This window comes from Cervus canadensis, chromosome 12 (genome assembly GCF_019320065.1).
Source record: "Cervus canadensis isolate Bull #8, Minnesota chromosome 12, ASM1932006v1, whole genome shotgun sequence".
NCBI classification, from domain to species: domain Eukaryota; kingdom Metazoa; phylum Chordata; class Mammalia; order Artiodactyla; family Cervidae; genus Cervus; species Cervus canadensis.
In genome coordinates, this window is record NC_057397.1 from 76,653,536 (window position 1) to 76,679,507 (window position 25,972).

Here is a 25,972-nt window from a genome sequence, read left to right on the forward strand (position 1 = left end):
TTTGGATCTAGCACTGAGGTGGCTATTACTTGGGTATGTCATTGAGGGCAAATTATTTCATATGTCTCTGCTTAAACTTACTTATCCATACAATGGACAGAATAGAAAAATAATTGTTAAGATTGCTTATGATTATGAAAGCCAAAGAATTCATGACCTTTCAGTTTTCAAATATAATTAGGTTCATATTCTCTTTGATGCCAATTCTCAAAATTCTACTAGTTCATCCCAGATTACTGGATAGTAAAAAGTAATTTAGATCTTACAAACAAAACTAAACAAAAAGCCAAACAAAAAGCATACCAAGGTGGGTAAGGGAGAGGCGCACAAATATAACACGTTTAAAAACCCCATTCAAACACAAAGGTCATGGAAGATAACCACATCGAGCACGAATTATAAGTAGGGTTTTCCAGTAAAAAGAAACAGGAATAGTACCTACTCCTGACAACAACAACAAAAAGTCATATTCATAATTAAAGAAATATAAACTTGAATTATGATAATCATAATAAATAATCATTTTAAATGGTAATTATAGTTACGTATCCTTTAAGTTATCACAATGGCAATAAAACAGTATATGAAGTACAAAGCATGATAATAAATAGTGATGAATTACGTCTTTATCAACATGGGTGAATTTCAGCAGCATAACGCTGAGTGAAAAAAAGCCAAGTCATACTGAGTATCACACAGTTTTCATATAATTCAAAAACTAAAGGCAAAGTAAACATAAAGATCATGTATCTGTGTGGTACACTGTAAAGAAAAGCAACAGAATGCTGAAGAAACAACAGCTGAGACACCGATTACTCGCAAGGCAGAGAGGTGGACAGAATCGGGAGGGAAGCACAGTGAGAACGGCCGCAGAACGGGGACGCTGCACAGGTTACGGGTGGGGGGCAGGGTCACCAAGACCTGTTTATTACTGTATTTCACAACTACAAGCAAGTCACACCAAAGCTTTACTTCTGAAAACTGTGGATCATATGAACTAGGCATAATCTCTTCAAAAAGCATTATGGCAGGAACACCAAGAGTATGAAAATCTTCTAAAGATAAGTATCTTAAAATAAAGCTAAAATTAATCTTTTTACCAAAAATATATTTTAAGGGATTTATCCTAAGAATTTGACAAAAAAAGAAACAGAAGCTTCTGTATGAAGACACTCAGAGAGAATTACTTGCATAAAATTAAAATCAGAAACAAATGCCTGCCCACAGGGAAATAATAAGGTAAATTAAAGTTTATCAACTCAATACTGTCTCAGGTAATATTTTCAATGGAAAAGATTACGATGTTTGAGAGGTGTATTTAAAAATCTATAACATGACATATTACATGGAACAAGCAGTCAAGAAGAGAAAGTAGTTGCGTTACGGGCTGCATTAGTTGTAGTCAGGAAGTTTTATATATAATTATAGTTACATTATTTAAAAAAAACAGACCTCTTATTTTATTTCGAGGTTAAGTCTAAACTTCAAAAAACAAAGAAACAAAAACCAGAGATTAAAGCTACTGGAAGGAATCTGATGAATGGATTTTTGAAAAAACAAATCTAGAAGTAAGCCAAATATTTAAAAAGAACCAAAACAAAGTAAAAAATCAAAAGAAATACTTTAAAAAAATTTATTCCTTTGCCGATATGTGTTATCTGATACAATCTAGTATTCTATACTGCCTAACTCTAAATTTTATAGCTATTCTCTTGCCAGTAAAGCAACACACCTTCCAACATTGATATCACGCGAACTCCCCATCACCCCAGTGGGTGCAGGACACTGTCTTACCTGGAGTTGACGGCCTTTCAAGCATGTTTAAATGATGGGAAATGAATGCCTGGCTATCATGAACAGTATCCATATCAATCTCTTCCTCGTCTTGAGAACTTGAAAACTGTAAGACAAACAAAACAAAGGAAGAAAGAAGCCATTATATCATTTTATGCCTGGACTTTTGCTCTCAGGAAAGGTAGCAGAAAAGCCACAGGATATAGCCCCAAAACATTTAAAAGGAAAAGTAGTCCTCTTCTCAAAAAGCATTAAGAGAAAGAGAAGATGATGTGGCCCAGCCTCCAGAAGCAGCTCCCTGGGAGCTACTGAAGTGTGACAGCGGCTGGGGTCTGCCCCACGCGTGGCGAGCAGCAGAGAGCTGTGTGGGTGGTGCACACAGACAGAAGCGGCGTGTGGGAACGGAAGTCTGAGCATCGCTGGAGTGTCTGAGACGGACACTGGCGTCCTCTGACAGGTGGGGCTGCCCCATCTGTCCTGCTGAGGAGACCACGGTGAGTGGTCACGAGGTACCAGGCAGGTGAGCGCCCTACGCTGCTCACACAGGTGGAGCCTGCATGTCTTACTCTGATTTTGAGTCTGACTTTACTGCTATCCTCATTCTTCTCCAGTATTTGACCAGGCTCTAGTGGGGACCCCAGTGGTGTGTCAGCCTTCCTCTTCACTCCCTGCTGATGAGCTGACATATTACATGAGGCTTCCTTGGCAAGGTGATCATCTTCCTGTGGCAATATTCAAGATCAAAATTAGATTCCTGAAGACAAGTAGCTCACATTATAGCTGAAAACTAAGACCTACAGCAACCATGCAGATTAGAACATGCCCAGTGCCTCAAAGTTATCAGCAATGGGCTGGAGACGAACCTCACCCTCTCCTATCTGCTGGTCTTTCTGGGAGGAGAAGGGAGATATTAAAGGGAACTTTTAAAACTTTCCCCACAGCATATACCTTTTGGTGTCATTTTCTCCTCTTATCCTGAAGACTCCAAGTATGAAAGTGGATAAATCAACATATATGGACAAGAATTATAAACATATTCATTTCCACTGGCTTATAAATAGTCAGATATAAAAGAGCTTTTTAATGAGACTTTTTTTTTCCTATGAAAAGATTTGTCTTACTTCTTCATAACCCGAACTCTAGGATACATCTTAAATTTACAACAAATAAGTATGATTATATTTCAGAAAATCTAGGTGAATAATCTCTTTTAAATGACTATTACTAACTAGCATAAAGAGAAATTTAAGTTTTAAAGTGTCAAAACACCAGTAGGGTATTGCCAGGCAAGTAATCTGGTCTAAATATTGGTGAAAAATGAAGCTTGAAGCACTGGGGATCTTGTGTCATCAATGAGCAAGACACTTCTGGGAAACTTTCTTTAAATTACAGTAAAATAATTGATATGGATCCTGAAGGTCTTTCTACAATAAAGTCTCATAATTTCACAATGCATAGTTGGAAATAAAAAGCTCTTGTAAAAGCAAATACATACACATATACATAAACTAAAAAAAACATAATGCATTTCTCCTCCCCCAACCAGCAGATTACATGTTCACCAGACCATTCATTATTACCTAATTATTTACTAATGATTCAATAAGCAGTTGTCAGGCACTTTTCATAGGTTTGGAATGATGCTATTAATGCAAAGTAGCAAAAAAAGAGAAAAGTCAAGGTCCTGTGTTCAAAACAGCCTGCCATTACAGTGTACAGACAAGTTCAGTTAATATGTAACTAGTTAAATGTTCAATTTTCTCCTACTCAGAGGAGACATTTTACACAAAGGTGCAAAGTCACTGCCGTCCCAGAGCAGTAAGTGGGCTGGCATCTCAGCACCGGTCACGTCGCCATCACACAGCTGTCAGAAGCACTTTAGAAACTGCAAAGTGCTAAGACAATGCCAGCCAGCACTTTTTTAAAATGGTGCGAGAAGCTGTTAGTGGCTTTAAAATCCACTAGTTCTAAAGAAACAATTCTCTTCTTCGGAGCTCTAAATAATAAAACTACTGATACTTTTTCCATATCACGTGTGATTCTTACAGGGTTCTGGAATCCAACTAGCTGTGCGTGACTACTTGGATTCACTGCAGCTTCTTGGTTGCCTGCTATGGCCTCTGGAATGATGGTTGGATTCAAGACAGCTTTCTTCTCCTTCAGATTAAGGACCAAGCCAAGCTCTGGCAAGGGTAAGCAGGAAGGTCTACTGAGGCCAAAGAGCGTGACGTACAAGTCCACAGCGCCACACCGCAGCCTCCAGTCGTGTGCCGCGCCTAGGGGGCAAGCGACAGGACAACAGGTCAGAGTGCACGTTCACCCGCACACCTCCACATGCCCAGAGCCTGCACAAAGCAAGGGGAGAGAGGATCAGGACGGCTAGAGGAGCCGCCTACTGACCTGGGCCCCAAGGGCAAGCCCTCTACTGTAAAGATGCTTCCTACGCTGACACCAGGTACCCACACACTGTCGCAGAAACCACGAATGTTCTAAGGAAACTGCATCTTACAACTGAAAAACCTAATCATTCTCCTACGAAATAGAAATTAGACACCTGCCATATTTAAAATCTGAAAGTAATAAGTTTGAGCATTCAGATTTGTTTCCAGGGTGGGGTTCACGAGGCTCTTGGTGTGCCGTCTCCCCAACATGCTATTAAAGAAGAAAATCGGACAGAGGGAACAGGGAATGAATGGATGTGGAGCAGTTAACCGAGGAGGAAGAATTAAAAGGAAGATTTAAAGCCAGAAAAAAAAAAATACTATTCTTGGAGTATTAGATTTATACTGGGCTTTCCTGGTGGCTCAGATGATAAAGAATCTGCCTGCAATTCAGGAGACCTGGGTTCGATCCCTGGGTTGGGAAGATTCCCTGGAGAAGGGAATGGCAACCCACTCCAGTATTCTGGCCTGGAGAGTCCCATGGACAGAGAAGCCTGGTGGGCTACAGTCCCTGGGGTCACGAAGAGTCAGAACTGGTCCACAGTCATTCTCTGTCCACCTGGCCCGATTCTCTTCTTTAACAGCATGTCAGGCAGGTGGCACACCAAGAGCCTTCACGAACCCTACTGAACCCTGCCACTGGAGACAAATTCTAATGCTCAGATTTACTACTTTCAGATTTTAAATACGGTAAGAAACCCTACAACTATTTGAATTAACACAATTCTAACCTTAGATTTATTGTAGAAGAAGTGCTTGCTCAATACCTACATATTTGTGCTGTTCTATTAGGAATGTTTAAAAAAAAAAAAAAAGCAGCAAACCGCTGAGATGGCAACAGGCTGTAACATGTATTGGCCAGAGGAAAGCTGCATCTGCAGAAACTCAGTCTAAGGCGGCTAAGAGACGTCTCAGCTTCTCTGACGAGGATCCGTGTTTTCACCTCCGAAATTAGGGTTGTGGTCTCAGAGTATACCTCAACCCACAACAACGGCAGACCAGAGCACGGTAACGTCAGAACTCTTCCCACTTTCCTTTCATTCCCCCAGTGGGACATTCCAGGTAGACATTGCCACCACAGAGAACTGCCAAGATGAGATTATCACCGAGGGTTAGACAATGACTGCAGTTTCTAGCCAGAATTTAAAATTTACAACAGGTGAGAAGAAATATTCTTCTAGACAAGAAAAATAAACCACATACATAATTTTGGCCAAGAACTAGGGTTTCAGAAGAGTACCACAATGTTTTAAAAAAGAGGAACAAAAAGGAAAGACATTGTTACAGTAAATTCAGGACAGTTAATAATATTAAGTTTTGTGGGTTTTCAACAACAAATATTAGAGTAAGTAAATAAAATGCACTCAAGTAATGATTTTGATGAGATATACTTTAACAGACCCTGGGTCAGGAAGATCCCCTGGAGAAGGAAATGGCAACCCACTCCAGTATTCTTGCCTGGAAAGTCCCATGGAAAGAGTAGCCTGACACGCTATAGTCTAATGAGATGGCAAAACAGTCGGACGTGATTTAGCAACTAAACAACAACTGGAACAGATAAGTAAGTGTTATATGAACTATATGCAAAGAAAATCCACATGGATTTTCAACTGTCAGAGGATTACAATTTTACAGAGTTCATACTACATATACTGCTCTGTATTAGGCACTTTGCGCATCATGAAACACCTGTCAGTCTTGAGACATCTTCAATTTTGCTACTACGTGGTAAGGGAACAACAGATACACGATACTGCTGGAAGCAAGAGGAAGCAGCAGGAGCTCTGAGAAGCGTGAGTTTTTATATCATAAAAACTACAGAGAAAGCAGAAATGGGAACAGTACAGAGTGAAGGTAAGGATTTTACAGTGGAAATCCATTTCCTTCTCTGGAATATCCACACCTGGACACTTTAATGGACTGAAACTGCCCAATGTTTTGGGGGCCCTCGTTACCCTCCTCCTCAATGCTTTTCACACATGGAAAGGCTCCGCAGAGGACAGGGATCGGACTCCTGGACCTTCATCACAAAGGCTGGAGGGACTCAGCCCTCTAAAGAATGGAATGAAGGTTGCCGAAACAGCGAGCCCTCCGTGTCTACCACTCGGGTAGGGCAGGAAAAGACGCCATCTCAGACACTCTGTCAGTAAAGAAACCAGAAGGGCTCAGGGTGCATTTACAACTGGAATAAGACTAAACCCTGAAGGTGAGTGTTGCCCAATTCTGTCAGCTGCAAATAATGATTCTGGAATCTTTACATACTGTAGACGACATCAAAACCAGTCAGGCAGCTGAGTATGGACTCTTAAAAAGTTTTTTTAAAAAGCATTATCTCAGCTTTAAGAAGCAGGTGGGAAATGTATATTTTGGTGAGCTGGGGTGTCCTGTGTCCTGAAGGTCCGCTAAGGACCACGAGGCAGCACAGGCCATGAAGGCTGCTGAAGTCCCCAGTCCCCAGAGCAGGCGTGCTGCTACTTGGTATTTCTGTGTGGGCTTTGGGTTTGGATTGGTAAAGGTTTCAGCAGGCCTTCAATTTGGATGGAGGAAGCAGCACTATTCTGTTCTTAAGAGAGGACCTTGACTGTTTCCCCCCCCTAAAAAACCTGAGTTATAAATATTACAACTTAAGGCCGATAGGATGGAGCTAAAAAATAAGCGGTGCTTCTGCTAAAATGATAAAACAGAAAAAAATGAGAACACTGTATTTCAAAACCATGGAATAAAATCTTAAAATGGGTGTCACTTTCCAGTGGCATTAAGTGGCAGAGTCAGAAAAGATGGACAGGAAGATCAGGACAGAACCAACCACACGGCAGTCATGCTTGTGGGGGCTAACTGTACACACTCTCAGCGTCCGTCATTGATAGGCAGAGACGAGTTTACTGCAAAATGTCCTTGGGGCTTCCCTGGCGGTCCAGTGGCTAGGACTCTAAGCTTCCACTGCAGGGGCCATGGGCTCAAACCCTTGTCAGGGAATCAAGATTTCCAAGCACAACCAAGGAAAAGAAAAATGCCCTGAAAATGGCCTTGATCAGCTTTAAAAGCAACCACCTCAGATAATGAAGGAATGATCTTTTCTAAGTCAGATTTGTCATCTGAGGGATTTGTCTTCAGATACTTTCTGATTTGAGCAGAGACCATCAGCCCTGAGCACTGCCTTTCTGACTGGGAGGCAGGGCTGGTCCCAAAGCATAACTGCAAATGAGAACACAAGGTCAGCACTGCTACCTGAGGGGAAAGGATTACGACTCCTTTCTTGGCGTGGGGGTGGCAGATAATGAGTGTTCCTTGCCATTTACGTGGCTGAGTTGGGAGGGGCAGCTGGCAGATTAAATAAGCCTTCAGAATGCTGCAGCTGAGGGTGAAAAGCAGGAACTGTCTCAGACAATCCTCTAATCAATCTTCCCTGTCTAATGCCCAATGTTCTCCAAAAACATGAAAAAGAGAAAACCAAAAACCTTCTCAATTATTTGAGCCACTCCCACTGTTCATATTGTTCTGTTCCCATTTATTTATAGATCTGAAGAACAAGAGTAAAAACTGTTTATGCCGATGGCTTCACTGATCTGTTCTGTTTAGATTATTAGCACAGATAATTCCAAACCGAAGCAGTAACTGTACTTTATTTTCAACACTAACAAAAATAAATACTAAACATCAATCAGAGCTTCAATCTGTACAACCACAATCTTCCAATGGAGTTCAAACGTTTTAATAGAGATTGTCCCATTAATCTTAAACACACATTTATTTTGCCCATGAAATCTTCCCTAAGAAGTGATATGCAACTTCTTCGTACTTCATTATGACTTTCTGTGAAGTTGTACTCCATCACAATCATGGAATCACGCATTCTTGCTAAGAATATATTCAACACAGTACAGTTCATGCCACATATTAACTGCTGAATGATCCTTTACAAATTCATGAACTTGTGTGCTCATTTCTTGGATCTAAATGACAGTAATCATAACATCCTTTTAGGTAACCACAAGCAGCAAAATATAGAACATCATGCAAACACCAGCAATCATTCTTCTAGGTACTAGGGAAAACATGAGAATAATAATTTGGCAATATTGATATAAACTGGGTTATGTGCTATTTTGTAAAGATTTTGAGGACAAGGGCCATTTTATTTTCAATTTTATTATATTTCGATCAAATATCTACTATGGTGCCTTTACTTGGGGGTATTGTACTATGATTATGAAACTGAGGGACAGAAGTCATACAACTGCTTAACATTTCAATGTTAGTAAATTAATTTTTGAAAAAGAATCAGAACTTGTTATTTAGGTGGGATTCAGTGAAGTAGTCACTACTGAGATAGGCAAACAAGTTATCTTCCAATACTTTAGAGAGAAGGTAAAGTGACATATTTATTACAATGAATACCCACTGCTCCCTCTCCATCTGTCTGTAGCAACTCATCTCTAAGCCAAACACTTTCAATCTAGCTTTAGACTGAATTTTAAATCAAAACCAATATTACAATTTCAACATATCGGAGACATAAGGCAAATTTTCTTCACATATATATTATAGTTACAACCCTACAGGAAAAGATTAGCAATTCAATTAAATAAAAATGTTAGAGAATATGAACAATTTACAAAACAGGAACTACAGATAGCTCACATATATGAGAAGTACTCAACATAATATCATCAGTATGTTAGCGTAACAACCTTTCTGAGCACTTAATACGAACTAGTTACTGCATTTTACAAATAATAACTCATTTAATTTTCAGTTTGCAGAAAGAGCTATCATCGTAACTCTAGTTTAAAAATGAGAAAATCATAGGCTTAGACAAATCACACTGAGAGCAAGTCATTCAGCTGAGGTTTAATCCTCAGCAAACTGATTTGAGAGCTCATGCCTGGGAGCACTGACCGCCTCCTGACTTCACTCAGATAATGTAAACTAAAACTGTGATGATGAGATACCATGACCTCCAAGGTGCAGAATTCTAACATTATATACCGCCCTGAAAAGCATACGTAAGGAATTGGTTACCTCTGGGAAAGGCCACTAGGAGGACTAGTGGAAAGAGAAAGAAGACTTATTTTTCAACCCTCTGTAACCTTCTGAAATAAAAACAAGTGTAATACTGTGCAAGTTCATGTTTACAGCTCTTTAAACATCTGAGACACTTTCACTAAATTAGTAGTTTTGTTTCCTCAACAACCCTGTGGGGCAAAGTGAGTGGCTATGCCCTTAGCAAATGTTATCGCAGCCACCACTGTGAAGGTAAGTATGGTAAGTAGTCTCCTTAAAAAAAAAAAAAAAAAAGCCACTGCTCTCTTACCAGAATTCATAAGTTTCCAAAGTTGATCTACCAAAGCTTCATTGCATAAGGGAGACTCCATGCTCTTAGTAAAGGGTGGGTTTTTAGTCAACATATTTAGAATTTTATGTCTGAAAGACAAGGAAAAATTAAACTTTTGCTAGCTGTGAAATAAAAACATCTGCAAATGATCTCAGGTTTCTCCATCTGATTTCATCACCTCTCTTCTTAGACTAAGAACTTTCTCAAACATTTAAAAATAATTCAACAGCTTGAAGTTTTTTTCTACATACAGTTGTCACTACAGATAAAATCACTTTTCTTTAACATATGAATTAAGTTAAACATATATGTGATTAGAAGGGGAAAATATATAATAATACATATATAATAAAATATATAATATACATAACAACCACTTGCTTAACACATATTTAATTAACCATATACAAAGCATCATACTAAATGCAGTGGCAAATGACACAGTCTTTGTCTTTTTAAAATTTATGTTCCCATGGGGGAATTTTTTTTACTAAAAAAAAAAAAAATTGAACTATAAAATTAATATTTATATACATGGGTAATATGCATATACTTAGGTAAGGGAACAACTGTAGGATTTTATGGACAACTATTACTTGATGAACCTAACCTAGAGCAGAGAATCAGGAAAGTATCCTTAGAGAAATGATGTTCAAACTTAGCTCTAAAGCATAAAGGGGTAATCATAAGTAATTCGTTTCTTTTCCTCCAAATTTTAAGGTTTCAGCCCCCAAATTCTGCAGAGCTTTATCTATCTCTAGTGATCTATCTAAATCAGTAACCCTGATATATATAATAACAAAGAAAAAATTTTTAATGTTAAAAGAAAGAAATTTTAAAAATCTGTATTCTTTAAAAGAATTAGTTCTTATTAAAGGTCATTTTACTATTAGGAGTTTAAAAATCAACCAAAAGCCATGAAAATAAAATGCTATATTTGAGGCAGAAGAAAGGAATGTCACTGATGTTAAGAGAGACAGAAATAGCAGAAATAGAAATGTCTGCCTATCTTTAAGACTAAGAATCCTATCCAATTACAGCAGAATACAGCAGTTCTATATGATGGTTACTCCATGAGTTTAAATAATAGAACAGATTGAAGGTTGTCAGAGGCGGGGGTGGGGGTGGGGTGACATGGGTAAACGGGGTCAAAGGGTACAAATCTTCCCTTATCTTGTAAAATAAGTCATGGGGGGATAATGTATAGTATGGTGACTATAGTTAGTAACACTGTGTTGCATATTTGAAAGATGCTAAGAGAACAGATCTTGAAAGTTCTTGTAAGAAAAAATACTTGCAATTATGTATGATAATGGATGTTAACCAAATTTATGATGGTGATCATTTTTCAAAATATACAAATAGAGAATCAATATGTTATACGCCTGAAACTGTCAATTATACCTAAATAGAGATAGACAGGAAAGGAGGGAGGAAAAGAGAAGGCAATGATGACAGAGAAAAGGACAAAGTTTCTATTCAGAGTATAAAAACCAGAAGGGGAAAAACACCCACAAGAAATATAGCAACTGATGTCCCAAGACACCAAATAACACACATACAATACCGTTAATGTGATAACACTCCTATCCTGTAATCATTCACTGCTATTAAAGCTTTTTAAAGATGTGCTGAATTTTTCTAACTGTAACTATGAGCTAGATGATATGAAGTAAAGCCTAAGAGGTTCCCTATTGGTGATATAAATAAACTGTATCAATTATGAAGTAAACATGTCAAATATAATCATGAATATATCTTTAAATAGATTTTCAGCTCACAGTATAAACAAATGTTCTTGAAACTTGAATATTAAAAACTCCACAACATTTCAAAAGCAATCAGATTGTATAGTATCCAATTGAGAAATATAACTTCAAATATTATATAAAATGGTCTTCAGAATGCAGTTTTGATATCTCAGAAGTATGTGCCTTAATGTTAGTTCTTGATGTGAATTGAAAACATAAATGAACACATGATAAGCTATGTTTATAATTTCTGTCCCTACTTGCTATCAGGAGCATCTTTTAAACTTTCTAATGTGTGAGCTCTACCAGAGAACAGACAAGGCTGGCTTCCTGATGACGCTCTTTCATGTAAATAGGTACCTCAGAATGGGTGATTATGAGATTTTTGTCCACGTCAACCTGATCCTTCGTATACACATCAATCCAAGGACAAATTATTTAAAATACAATTCAGATCACAGATCAAGAACCATGAAATAAAAACAGCAAAACTCTGTACAAAGAATATTTTTTAATAAGCATCGCTTAAAACACTGAAATATGCAAGGTGACTTAACCAGGAGCCTACCACAACTAACCTGAAAAATAACTGTTGCTCAAAGCTTTCTCCGTTAGGGAGCTGGAACCTCCTACATGTTCCTCACATCCAGATGCATGTCAGTGAGGTTAAATCTGCACAGTGTATCTGTACGCCTTTCCAGAAGAAAATATCTGCCAAATGATGTGCAAACTCGAGCAAGACAATGCTTCTAGGTCTACGTTCTTATTTCTAGTTGGAATGGCTAAAATCTAAATTATTTTCCAGCTTTCAAATTTCATTTTATGAAATTGAATTATTACAACAAATGAACACAAATTTGAGTCTGTTAGGTGTAAAGAAAGGAAGATAGAAATAGTAAAAAAATTTTAATCCTGCTCAAATACACTATAAATATCCTACTCTGCCAAAGAAAGCAGCAGATATGAACAAAATGAAGAGAATACAAAAATGAAAATAGTTACTAAATCAGGACTGGAATTTTATTTTCCCTTATTTTCTGAATTTTTAACAATGTTGTATTACATTTTTTGATCCTAAATCCATTTATTAAAAATTAGGATTTTATGTGAGTAAGAAAAGGAACAAATGGGATACACCAAAACACTGCTCTTTTAAAATAGAGTGCATCAATTGATAAAGAGGTTTTATGATTTTTTTGATACATAAGAGATTTCCCCATGTGTACTGAAAAGGGTTACATAAGCTTTTCTTTAAATTACAATAGAAATCATGTATAAAATTCAGGGAATTAACTTAATAACAATATACCTTTTAAAGTATCTTTCTTTCCAAAGGCAAACCAAATAAAAAACAATGCGAGTACCTGGATAAGGTACTCCTATATTTTCAAAAATTAAGACTTAACTCCATGTAAAATTTTCTGAAATTACTTCATGATTTATAAAAACAAAATATTATAGCACAAAAAAACTAACCTTACATAGGGTACAGGGTCATTTTGAATCATGTTAAGTAGCCACTGCAATTCTTCATAACTCCTGTCAACTGAAAATAAAAATAAGGAAATGTATTTGCTGTTAATTATAACACATTAAACAAGTGACAAACAAGGAGTTCACACTTAGTATTTAGGACTCTGTCTTAGCCAGATTTCTAATCAGAAATGAAGGATGCAGGCAATTTCTTACATTTTTAATGCAACAGGCTACTTTGCAGATTTTACAAGTATTGTGCTATCTATGCAGTCAAAACATAAAAAACAGGACCAAGAGCGTATTTCCCACTTAGGCTCAAATCAATGGCAAATACAACATAAAACAAAACTGTAATTTATTAGAGCCCTATATCAGAGATGAATAACTAACCGGAAATGTGTTTAAATAGAATTATGCTTCTAGATGCTCAAATCACAGAAGTTTGATATTCAGTGGTAACTAATTAAATCACACAGTAAACGCTGCCGCCCAAGTGGTTTCTCTCATTGAAGAGCGGCCTTAACTTTTCAATACAACATAAATACAGCTGTAAAACCAGTATTATAATTAATTTTAACAAAATTCACTATTTCCATTTACCTTTTTAAAAACTACTATATTTATGATTTGAAAACCTTTATTTCCAGAATTTAATTTCTAATATTTTCCTTTTCCTCTTCTAGTGAACTGGATTTATGGTACACCTTTAAACATCTTTCAATTAAATCATACTTACTAATTTAGCATTCTTTTGGAAATCATAATATTAACATTCTACTTGATTTCAGGTAGTACTAATTCATGAAAACTTCCTCTTTATGAGACAGTGAACATTATTTGTATACCTTGGCTGGGAATAATGGCCTATTTAGTGAACCTCAGAATTTCCAGATTTCACAAATTGGTAAAAGTCAAAATAAAATTGAAAACTGGCACAGGATTACATTTTTTTCTTGCTAAGAAATATATGAAAAAACATTATCTTTACCAGAATTCTTTGAAAGAAAATTTTAACCCTCAACAAAAAGGAAGAACAAATGACAGCCCTTGTTAAACTTGGGTCAACATATATAAGACACACACTATATTGTTCTTACCCTGTTACAATTTCTTTTGAGAAGTAGTATTCCTAATAAAATTTACATAAAAATGTAAGGATTTGAGTGTATTTTCTTCTACTTAATATGTAAAATTTAAGCAATCCTCTCTTCACACAGTTAGATACAAAATTACCATAACTTCTTTATTCCCCACATTTTAGTATAATCTGGAACTTTAGATTTATACATTTCTTATTTTTGCATATTATTTTTTAAGAACTATGTTTTGAAATTTGCATTAAATTTTATATGTTAACAAGTATTTAAGCTTTGCTCTCTATTTTACAGGCACAGATGCCTGGCATTTCACTGGGAATTTCACATCACACTTTCATCAATCTTGAGTTATTACTTTGGTTCACTTCCAGATCAGCTGAAAATTATCTTTGGGAAAAAAATTTTTCAGCACTCCATGGCATGCAGAACTTCCCCAACCAGAGGTTGAACCTGTGCCCCATGCATTGAAAGCATGAATGGGGACCACTGGATCACTGAGGAAGTCCAGGAATTTTAGTTTTTAAAAATATTACATATAGGAGATGGTCTTCTAAGTTTTCAAGGATACATGAACAACAAATTAGTAAAGCAGAGAATCTTAGATCATAACTTTCCCTAAACATTATGTTGGCCTGTGCTGTCTTTTGAATTTTTTATACTCTGAAGAATTGATAGGCTACATTATTCTTTTACCTTGTACAATAAATGGGTTCTGACACTTCTAGGAATAGTTAGAAATTTACAGACTTCCTTAATCTTAAAATTTTAAATTTCATCAGATTCTAGCTTAGGTCAGTCTCATTTACACTCTTTCAAAGTATCCTATTATTTCTTGGATAATAGGGTGTAATATATCTATTATTTTCTTCCATCTATTATTCTTTATGACAATTAAAAAAAAATACCTTCATCTCCTTAACTTTCCTCTCTGTATTTCTGAAAATGTTCTGAATATGTAATATTCGCTTATTCACTTTTTTCCTTCTTTTTTCTCCAGCTTCACGAAGACATGCTTAACCCTCCTCCTGAAGTTCCCACTTACACCTCTTCCCTGCCCCCCCAATATTTATTTATTGGCTGTGCTGGGTCCTCCCTGCAGCATGTGAGATTCAGCTTCCTGAGCAGGGATGGAAGCCAGGCCCCTGCATTGGGGCCATGGGGTCTCAGCCTCTGGACCACGGGGGAAGTCCCCAACTTTTAGCTCTTCTTAGACTCTCACGGAGAAAATTTATGACAGGTACAAAATGCTTTCTTGAGTCCTTATATAATTTGAAATGACATGTTAATTAAGGCTACAGAATGATATACAGACTTCTTGGAAAGACCAAAGGTATTTATCTATTTTATTCTTTTCTCCCATTTACAAATTCTTATATGAATTCTATATTTACCAAAAATTCTAAATCAGTGAGTTAAGAATTAAAAATCAAGATATTTGCATTGCACATACTATGAAAATCCTAATGACTAAATAGTAAATGGTAAACAATTCTTTCTAAAATGATATGAGCATATATTTCTAAAGCATTACCTTTAGTGTAATCAACCACCGCTTCCAAAGCTGCTATTCTAATGTCCACAAAGTGGCCATATTCTGCGTAAGATTTAAAAAGAGATGGATCACTGGGCACATGTCCATTCTTCTGAAGCACTCGTATGGCTCTCAAACAACTAGGAAAATAGCATTCATAGTTAAATACTTCTCTTAAAGTATTTTGAATTAAACTTATTTCCTCGGAATATAAAATAATCTGTAACAATAAACTGAAAAATTGATGTAATCTGAATCATCTTTTTAATTTTTTAACACTCAGTTTTTATAATGACCCTAAAAAACTATTAAAAGAAAACATATTTCAAAACTTAGGAAATCCAATTTCAGGTATCATTATATTTATAATAGGAACACACTACAGAAAAATGTATTTAGCATAAGATATAACTTAAATAAAGTACTCTTTCTAAAAGTTTTAGTGATACAAATATGCTTTATTCACTAACATATATGGAAAGCTGAGACTATTTATACTGCTGAATCGGTAAATCAACAATTTTTTTTAGCAAACTCCTAATGAAACAGATAAAACCTGTTGATAGTCATGTACAACAAATTTGAGAGAAACAAAAAATCTTAAAAGAAGTCTAACAATAGAGGGATGTTTAAACTATATCCAATGGGATAAAAGCTTATGCAGATATCAAATGTAATGCTTATGAATAATTTCTAATGACATGAGGAAGTATCATGATATAAGTAGAATATAAAAATTATATATATATGTCAAAAGTTAAAAATTGATATAGTTATCACAGGAAAAAATTTAGAAGACCTCCAAAAGAGTAATAATTTACCTATGGATGGTAGACTCATATAAGATTTTTTTTACTTTATTTCTCTATTTTCTATGAAAATAAATTTCTCTAATAACTATGAAAGCCAAGTAACATTAAGAAGCAAATATGAAGAATCATTATACCTGACAGTGATGGTGTGCCTGTAACTTGGAAGAAGTTTTTCCATATTCAAAAACCTAGTGATTTCTTCAAGAATGAGTCGCACATCCGGATTTAAGTTATCCAAAGTTCGAACTTCATTATTCACACTGACCGCAGGCGTAACAGAGTTGGCAAGGGCATCGATCATCTCTGCGCGGTAATAGTTGTCTGAAAACTAGGCCAAGAGACAGTTACGAGATGATGATAAATTTACACTTCTTTCCAAAAGTGAATGAGATAAAATACAGTAACTGTAAAAACATAAGTTATCTGCAAAGACAAGCAAGTTTTTAGGTAAGTATTCAACTCTGTCCTTTGGCATAGACTCACATATTGGGAGAAAAGAGTGAAAGAGATTTACTTAATAGTAACACACTAGCTACTAGGACATGGAATGACAGACTGGTTCCCAATAGGAAAAGGAGTACGTCAAGGCTGTATATTGTCTCCCTGCTTATTTAACTCATATGCAGAGCACATCATGAGAAACGCTGGGCTGGAGGAAGCACAAGCTGGAATCAAGATTGTCGGGAGAAATATCAATAACCTCAGATATGCAGATGACACCACCCTTATGGCAGAAAGTGAAGAGGAACTAAAGAGCCTCTTGATGAAAGTGAAAGAGGAGAGTGAAAAAGTTGGCTTAAAGCTCAACATTCAGAAAACTAAGATCATGGCCTCTGGTCCCATCACTTCATGGCAAACAGATGGGGAGACAGTGATAAACCTAGCTGCTGAACCCTGAGGCCCAGAATCAGACTGCCACAGGCTCACAGCTCTTCTGCAGTTTCCTGTTTGTCTCTGGCTGCTCCGTGCAGCAAGCAGGTTCTTCGTTCCCCAGCCAGGTACTGAACCTGCACCCCCTGCAGTGAAACCGTGGCGTATCAACCACTGGACCTTCAGGGAAGTACCAAATATATGTTTAAACGAAATGTGAGATGGCAACTACCATGACTTCTTTTTCTATTTAACATGGTATACTGCCTAGCATAGCATATATTCTCAAAAACACTTGCTGATTGTTAGAATGATAATGAGTAAGGTGAAATAACTTTTGAAGCATGGCATTCAATAGCTATTTACTAAATTGTGAATAGAACACACATGATGGTTAAAAAAGAAGAGAGTCAAGTTCATCAATGAACGGGTTATCCAAGAGGAGCTGTTTTCTGATAGAAGAAAAAAGCAGCCAGAATGAAACTGCGGTGTCAGACTTCACCAAAACAAACATCAGCTGAGTTCCCAAAATTTGATGTGCTACTCTGTCCACATTATAACAGGTATAAGGAACATTTAAAAATCAACCAATCTTGGTTTTCGGATATCTGGTTATTATAATAAATCATATTTGTATGTTTCTATCTCTAGAAATTTCAAGTCCCATGGACACAACAATGATTTCATAGTCTAAATATTTCTCTTGAAAACAAAATATCACTGGCTAGTTTTATTAACATTAAAGTAACGTACCTTATTTTTTCTGTTGTCATTGTACTTGATTAAGTCTAAAATAAATGTTAAGACTTCTTTGGGACAAAGGTTGTGAACATCTCTCAATAAGGCCATTGCAACTGGCATAGTCTAGAAAAAAAATTTTGTTTTCAATTTTCATCACTATAATTCAACGCAGTGCATGCTGAGAAAGGGCTGCCCTGGGGCTGACAGCATCTGGAGGGAGTCCAGGCGCCCAGCCCCCCTGGCTCCTACCCCTCCCGCGGGAACAGGCCTCAAACGCTCCAGCAAGAGAGCTAAGCAGGAGTCCCGGGGGAGAGCCGCAGAGCTGGAGGCACTCGGTAGCCCCCCTGCAGGAAGAGGGACACGTCACACAAATGCAGCTCTGTGATTTACAGAGGAAAAGGGATGCATGGGCTTTAGCATCATCAGATCTGTACCCCACTGCCTATAAGGGGGCTTATTTCAGCTAGCTGCTTGCTGAGCACCACTTTCAAGGTTAACAGATACAGTGGCTAGAGGCATATGGCAGACAGCAGAATTCAACTACTAGTCTCAAGACACACAGACTCTCCAGTACCACCTTGTTCTCAGCCTAAGGAAAAACAGTAAATTACCTGAAATCCAACTTCCCCCTTTTCAAATTTTCATAGACAAGTTTTCTAAGGAGGTGGAAGCCTGACCCACAGAGGTAACCTCTACCAGAACAATAAGCAGAGCAAAGCTATTCCATCTCAAGATAGAACCACAGACAATGGACATCACAGTCCCCAGTACAGAGAGATTTGAACTATTTTCTCTTCTGATCAAAATAACTATACCCTCTAAACTGGTGGAGACGAAACGTAGCGTGGCTCCTTTGCTAGGTTGAAGGCGCAGAAGCAACAGATGGTCACTGTTCCAACAGGTGTTACCAAGGCTGTAAGAACTGAGGGAAAGATTCTGTTTCACAGACACAGGACTTAAATTTAAGCATGAATCTTCATTCTTTTCTCTGGCACTGCAAGTATTATGTGAAAGGTGAACTGGTCTGAAAGCACTGGCTTCTCCAATTTTTTTTGACTGCAAACCACACTAAGAAATATGTTTATATCCCAACTGAACACACACATACAGTCACATATACAAACTAAAAAATAAAACCAAAACAACTTTTAACTACCCTTATTACATGTGTTGCATTCTGATACTGCCTATTGTTTTATTTTGTTTAAAAACAAAAACAAAAAAACTTACAAACTGATTTCATGACTGCCTGCCTAAAGGGTCACAACTCCCACTCTGCACAATGACCCAAGGCCCACGGAAGAACAAGGGCACAGCCAAGGGGACGTGCTCGACAAGACACGGAAATTAGCTTGCTTCCAGGCCACACGTTAGTGAAACGGCAATAACAAGAGCTGAGCAACACGTTCAAGGACTACGAAAGGCTCAGCTGTTAAAGATAACAGACGCCTCAGACTTCTTTGATGGCACCAACACTGGCTTTCCTCACACCCAGGCCTTCTGAGTCTGCTCTGCTGACGACATCCACTGTAGGGGAGTCATGACTCCCGCTCTCAGCGCGGCCTCAGCACGGCCGAGTGACCCTTGCCCACCTCCCTCCTTCACACACAGACTGCACCTTGCTTACCACCCCCCTCAACACCTCCCACTTCATTTCATCTGGTTTCTACCTGCCTCAGAAAATGGGATGTTTTTACCTTTTCTAAAATTGACCTTCCAACTATGTCCTGCCCACTACTAACAACTTCAGAATTTGCTCTATCTTGTCTTTTTTGTATTTACTTGCTTCCACGTGAACACTTCACCTGCCCCACTAGTTCTTCACTTTGTGCCAGACATGCCTCAAGCCTTTTCTCCCTCTGCACAAAATAAAACCTGAAGTGCCCTTTCTCAGCCTTGCTTTATCCTTAACATGTCTCCTTTTCTCATACTCAACTTTACTCCTCCTTCTAGTTCAATCTAGTTAATCTAACCTCTGCCTTCGTTATTAAGTTACTCAAAATATTTTACAAGTGATTCCCAAGTTGCCCAAATACTGACCACCCCGCCAATCCCACACCGCTTCCTAAACAGTGACTTCATCACACCACCACTTTTTAAATTACCATTTATAAACAACTTACTATGTGATAAAAATACAGTGTAAAACCCTTCACATGCTTGATATTACTTAATTCTAAAAAAGATAAACTTTACAAATGACTAAACCAAGGCTTAGAGTTGAAAGACTTGTCCTCTTGGAAACTGCTAGTGAGTAGCAGAGCCAGGACTAAACCAGAGCTGTGTGCTGCATTGTCTCTGACCCAGAAATGCTGTCCACACTCGACAGGGACAGCCATCAGGACTTTCGGGTACCTCCGTCCCCCAGGGAGCCAACCAAAAAGTCAAATCATCCATTTCTATTGACTTCAGTATTAATGTGGACAGTGAGTCACTTGCACACAGTTCATAAAACCAAAGAACAATCAAAACTTTGGAAAGTATTTTAGAAGCAAAAAGAGAAAAAAGACAAAATAATCTGTAGGAAAGTAATATTTGAAGAGTCCTCAAGGTAAATGAATACATACTGATATTGGCATAAAATAATTATAAGAAAACTAGAAGGGAAACTGTACCTTCTGTAGAAAGTAACTTTGAAAGCTCATAAAGTTGTTTGTTTTCACAATGTTTGGACAAGTTTTACAACAAAACATCCTAGTGAAGAGCGACTTCATGGCTGGTGGTCCTGTCCATGTGCTCACCATTGAATTTGCAATCTGCAAATAATCAGAAAATGGAATAATTTCTGTCACCATGGCAAATGTATTTTTAAATAAGTAAAATAACTTTCTGAAAGTTATCAATATACTGGATTCATTTCCAAGGATTTCAATTCTTAAAACTTTAATATATTTCAGCGTCTCACTATCATTTCCAAGAAAATACATAAACTCACCCCTCCTAAAATTCTATGTACGCGTGTAACTATTTTCTATTAGTTAATCTCTAAATTGGAGCATTCCTTTTATGTTTTAAGAAATCTTGTTTGCAAAGACTTCTAAATTTGTCCATTCAGGCAGATAAGTTCTAATATTTTAATCAGATAGAAACATCACCATGCACTTTAAATAAGGCTTTTAACTCTATTCTAACTGAAAAATAAGACAAATACAGTCCTACCACTTAAATCTGTAAGAACACATTACAAAGAAAATACATCTTGTTATTGATACTTTGAAAGTGAAAGGTGCTCAGTCGTATTTGACTCTTTGTGACCCCATGGACTGCAGCCTGCCAGGCTCCTCTGTCCACGGAATTCTCCAGGCCAGAATCCTGGAGTGCGTAGCCTTACCCTTCTCCAGGGGATCATCCCAACCCAGGGACTGAACCCAGGTCTCCTGCATTACAGGTGGATTCTTTACCATCTGAGCCACCAAGAAAGCTAATAGTGTATAAAAACCATAGCTGAAAAGAATGAAATTATAATTAACTTTAAATAACACAGGCTATAATTTTACGGATTTGCTAAGGATTTAGCATGTGAGAATTACAAGAACTTTACAGAAGCAATAAAATTACACCCTCAGCAGATGATTATCAAAGAAAATCATATTTTCCCGTATATATCTGAGTAGATAAAGGGGTCTAACTACTCACTATTTACCATTAAAGGTGAAACAAATATAAATCATTATCATCTGCTGAAATGCTGGACAAGTGGATATAGCAGTGAGGAAAGCAAGAGAGTCAATACATGGGAATGAACTTATCATCAAGATGCTTTTAAAGACCTGGAACCCAGGATTTCTGGTCAAATATCTGTCAGCACTTTTTGATTTTCATTTGTTCTATCATCAAATGTTTCTTTTCTTTTTGGGGGGATCTAAAGAAAAATATTTACTTTTCTTAATAAATTAACTTTTGTAGAATGCTAAATGATAGAATCTATCATTTCAAATTCCATATCCCTATACTGAATACTAAGCTCTATCCAACAAGAAATCATCACCATAGTGGGATAAATTAATGAATGAATGAATTTCAAGTACCATAAGGTAAAACATCCCTCAAACCAAGGAACTGCTTACATTTTTGCTTTAACAATGTGCAGGGCAATTCAATACAATGGGGAAAATACTCTTTGCTTTTGAAATCTTTCAGTTTGACAGTCACAAAACTTCAGTGCACAATTTATTTTCAGGTCAAAACATGTTTCTTTCAAATCGGCCTTGTTAAAAGTGTAAGGCATAGTTCCGGCGAGGCAGAAAAGGAAAGACGACCTCAACAGAAGTAGGTTACCTTTATTCAGGCAAGGCGGGGCGACAGTCGGCCTAATGACCAGGCTGAGCGCCGAAAGGGATCAGGGAGGCTTCATACTTATAGGGAGGTTTGTGGAAGCGATAAGGGAAATGTCAATCAAGTGGGATATTTTGAGTATTCTTTTGTTGAGATGACACTTGTAGTTGGGCAGGGGGTGATAAGTCTTCTGGGTGGGTGTAGGGGGTGGTAGGTTTCCGGACAGGGGGTGATAAGTTCCAGATAGATGCAGCTGGCCTGGAGCCTCAGGATGGAACTAAAGTTATGCTTTGTTTTCTCCGAAGTTAGATGATTCAGCAAGGGGCCTTTGAGACTGTTGTTCTCTTTTCTAGGCCCAAAAGACTCCTTCAAAAAGAATGTGGCAAAGGAGACCAATCACACCAAGTAAAATGAAAGACTGCAGAGAAGTTTAATATCTCTTCAGGGTTGTTTTTTTAAACGCACTAGCCATCTTATTTTCTTTGCACTGTACATGACGTCACCTTTGCAAGGCAGAAGCAGGCGGACATCCTCACTCGGTAGAAACACTGCTCCTGCTCCAGTATGTCCGTGAGGGCGAGCCGGGACGCGGGCGTGGGGAACTTCTCCAAGGCCGAGATGGCCTCCTGCTGGGCGACCACGTCCCTCTCGTAGCGGAGCTGGTACTGCCACATGAAGTCCGCCTGCTCAAACTCCACCTTCCGCAGCACCGCCATGTCCGGGTCGATCCTTATCCACAGCAGAGGAGAGTCGGCACTGAAAGCAGAGAGCAGGCTCGTTTCCTTCTTTTCCACTTCATATATTTATAAAATAAACACACAGCATTTATTAACCGGATTGTCTTCTCCATGCTGTACTCAAAACTGCCTGGAGTTTTACTATATTCGTTTGTTGTTTTTTTTTTTTAAATCACACCGACAACTTTCTCATTATATCTAATATGAATTTCAAGTTTTATATGTCTAACCTATATCAATCTTGCTGAAACAAAAAAATCCACCTGAAAAAATAATTTGGGGACTTTATTAGTGACTACACAGTGTGAAAAGGGAAAACAGGACCAAATTTCTTCATTTTATTTTCTAAAGCTTAACACTTGACAATCGTTACAAACGCCACTCTATTAGAAATCAATCTGTGACTGAACTTACTCCATTGCAGAAAGATCCATGTCAACTTCTTCGCCATTCATCAGTGGAATTTTTTTCTTCTTATTCCTACATTTAACGAAAAGTAAGTTAGAAAATTCTGACATTTCCAATTTTGACAAGAGGTAAAGAGCAGCTGAAGTTCAAATTAAGAATAGCATGTAGTGTTGAAGATATTCTAAGGAGGAAGAGATGGAAAATATAATGGAATTTAAACACAACAAAACCTATCTACTTTGAAACTGAAGAGGATGAAATAAATGATATTAAAAGGTCTTCCTGATCAATGTTTAACAAAAGTCAGAAATATCTAATTAAAAGTCAACTTAAAACATATACATATTTCAAAGAACTAGTACCTGGAAATTTTATACAAGAAGGTAAGAGATCTACCAATAAAGAAATGCTTTATTAAAAAAACAACAACACAGGCCTGAACTGAGAAATGAATGATTCTGAACAAGTGCTATACATGCAAGGTGCTACTCTATATGAAATGAAGTAAGAAGTTAAGTACAAAACATCCTCACAGTATGAATTAACATGCATAATTAGTTAATACGCACAAGATTTATGATGAGCCAAAACAAAAGCAACTGCCTCCATGCAAGTTACTCCTGAATAATTAAATCTTCTGGACACTACACTAAATGCATGGTCATGTGAGGACAAATACAAATGGGAAGAGAGAGCACAGTCTTCTTGCGTTCCTCATGACCTGCTGTTATTACGGAGAAAACAAAACTAAGGAATTGTGATGAAAAGGGTAGCAATCAGATGCTCCCAATGTCAAAGGTGAACAGAACAAAAAGAAGAAGGATCTCCTTTGAACTAAGAAAGAATTTTCACAGAGAATGATTACAGGGAGACTTCAGAATCAAGTTCTCTAAAGGACTCAAAATCAACTGACATGCTTGTCTGAGATGACCTAAGTGCAGTCATGAATAAAAAACTTTTGTTCCTAAAATTCTGACATTGATACACACTCCTCCAGCAAAGAATAAAAATGTTCTCATTTTTCACTAGTCAGAGTATGTGCTGAGTTAAAAAAAAAAAAGTGGTAAAGAAAAAGCATATTAAATAAAAGATGAACTATTGCTGGCAATGTGCCTTAGAAAGACATCTGGGTTGCTCCTAAGGTCACAGTGACACGGAGAAAGGCGGGGTAGACACAGGAAGAGAGGACAGGGGCTTTGTCACGACATGCGCACTCAGCTCCTTTCTTTAGAGTCAGTGTTCACTTCCCCCAAGTTTTCTACAGCTATTAATCCAATGAGATTAGTAAGAACAACCCTGAGCAATCTGTCCTGAATTTTTCCTGGCTCCCAAAACTCAAACTTCCATTCTACCTCCCCCTGTTCCTACAAAATAAGGATTCTCATTTTAAAATTACTTGTTTAATTCTAAGGATAAAAATGTTGTCAAGAACAGAAAGTGGATAAAGAATCTGGTAATACTAACTTGAAGTAAAATGGGGGAAAAAGATAGTAGATAACATGTCCTCTACCTAAAAAATTAGGGGTTTTATTGTGGACAGTGCCTACCTTCTGCTTTTGGAATGGCAAGGTATATCGTGCTTAAGACTGTTTTCTTCAATTTGCAATGTGTGATTGAAGGATCCGTCTAACTCCTGAACTGTCACTTTAAGTGGTCCCTTTAAAAAGAAACACACTGTTCAAAGATAGTGCTAGGAAAAGAAAAAAGAACAGAAACAAATCATGTGTGCTCTTACATGTAAGGAACATTCACCGAGACATTAAACAACACTGTATAAGACTCGCATGTGCAGACTCAGAAGGGCAGCTGGTGCCAGAGGAGGGGAACTGGGAGACACTGTCTCCCCAAGACCTCTCTAAGTAAGCCCTCCTTCCCGTCACTGACACTGGGTGTTTGCTCAATTTCAGTCTTTGCAAACGAAATCTCCTTATGAAAGTTCCAACCAGCTCCTCACCCATAAGCTGTTCCTTTATTTAAACTGGGCAGAAAGTGGTGCAGAAAGGCCATTTTGGAAAAAAAACTTACCACATATTTCTGGGTTCCAGGAGATGTATAATCTTGTTTTATTTCCAATTCCAAGACATTTCGCTTTCTATTAAAGGCAAAACTTCCGTAAAATTTTACCACTCCGCTCTGGTCTCTGAAGAACTGTAAAGGAATCTTTGCAAACTGGAATGAACGTGTACTAAAAAAAATAAATTATTCATTAGGGTCATCATAATTTTCAAACACATTCCCACCAGTTCAAAGCTTAAGAGCATACTCCACTGTAAACCAGGTGGCAAAGCATTCAAAATTCCTGTGAAAAATGCTTTCCCAGATTTAAAAGAAAAGATCTTTCAAAAACAGTTTTTTTGAAAGAAGCAAAACCACTCTACAGGGTTATTAATATAAAGTGCTTTGAAATGAAAAAATGTAACAACCGAAAAGTTCCAAGATAGCATGCAAGCTGTGCCAATCCCCAGTCACATCTAAAAGCCACCAGACCACTGCATCTTACAAGTGACCCTACAAGCCTGTCTGGTGGATCATTCACCTCCCTCATCACCAAGCCTACTGCTGCACTCACACACTAAAAGGTACTTTAAAGTAAGCTAAACTTCACGAATACAGATGTGCATGGATGTGTGCACCTCAGTGGCTAGTTGGCACCTCAGAGGAAATGATTTACAGTTCCTCGTAACATCTACCATTATTTGCCTCC

The 25,972-nt window shown here is 37.5% G+C and overlaps 1 protein-coding gene across 3 annotated transcripts in view; it reads right to left on the reverse strand.

Annotated features, from left to right (window-relative positions):
* The window catches only part of TAF2 (TATA-box binding protein associated factor 2), a 79,482-nt gene that overhangs the window by 17,509 nt on the left and 36,001 nt on the right, over window positions 1-25,972 (reverse strand). For 2 of the 3 annotated variants that reach the window (XM_043483079.1, XM_043483081.1), the window contains 13 exons: window positions 25,294-25,408; window positions 24,816-24,925; window positions 23,275-23,340; window positions 22,627-22,879; window positions 20,464-20,604; window positions 17,861-17,971; window positions 16,372-16,565; window positions 15,426-15,565; window positions 12,798-12,867; window positions 9,550-9,659; window positions 3,841-4,070; window positions 2,361-2,516; window positions 1,795-1,900 (listed from right to left, as the gene is read on the reverse strand). In XM_043483079.1, coding sequence (XP_043339014.1) covers window positions 1,795-1,900; window positions 2,361-2,516; window positions 3,841-4,070; window positions 9,550-9,659; window positions 12,798-12,867; window positions 15,426-15,565; window positions 16,372-16,565; window positions 17,861-17,971; window positions 20,464-20,604; window positions 22,627-22,879; window positions 23,275-23,340; window positions 24,816-24,925; window positions 25,294-25,408 — 1,802 coding nt within the window. The remainder of the gene's footprint in view (window positions 1-1,794; window positions 1,901-2,360; window positions 2,517-3,840; window positions 4,071-9,549; window positions 9,660-12,797; window positions 12,868-15,425; window positions 15,566-16,371; window positions 16,566-17,860; window positions 17,972-20,463; window positions 20,605-22,626; window positions 22,880-23,274; window positions 23,341-24,815; window positions 24,926-25,293; window positions 25,409-25,972) is intronic. The other variant, XM_043483080.1, reaches the window with a different exon arrangement.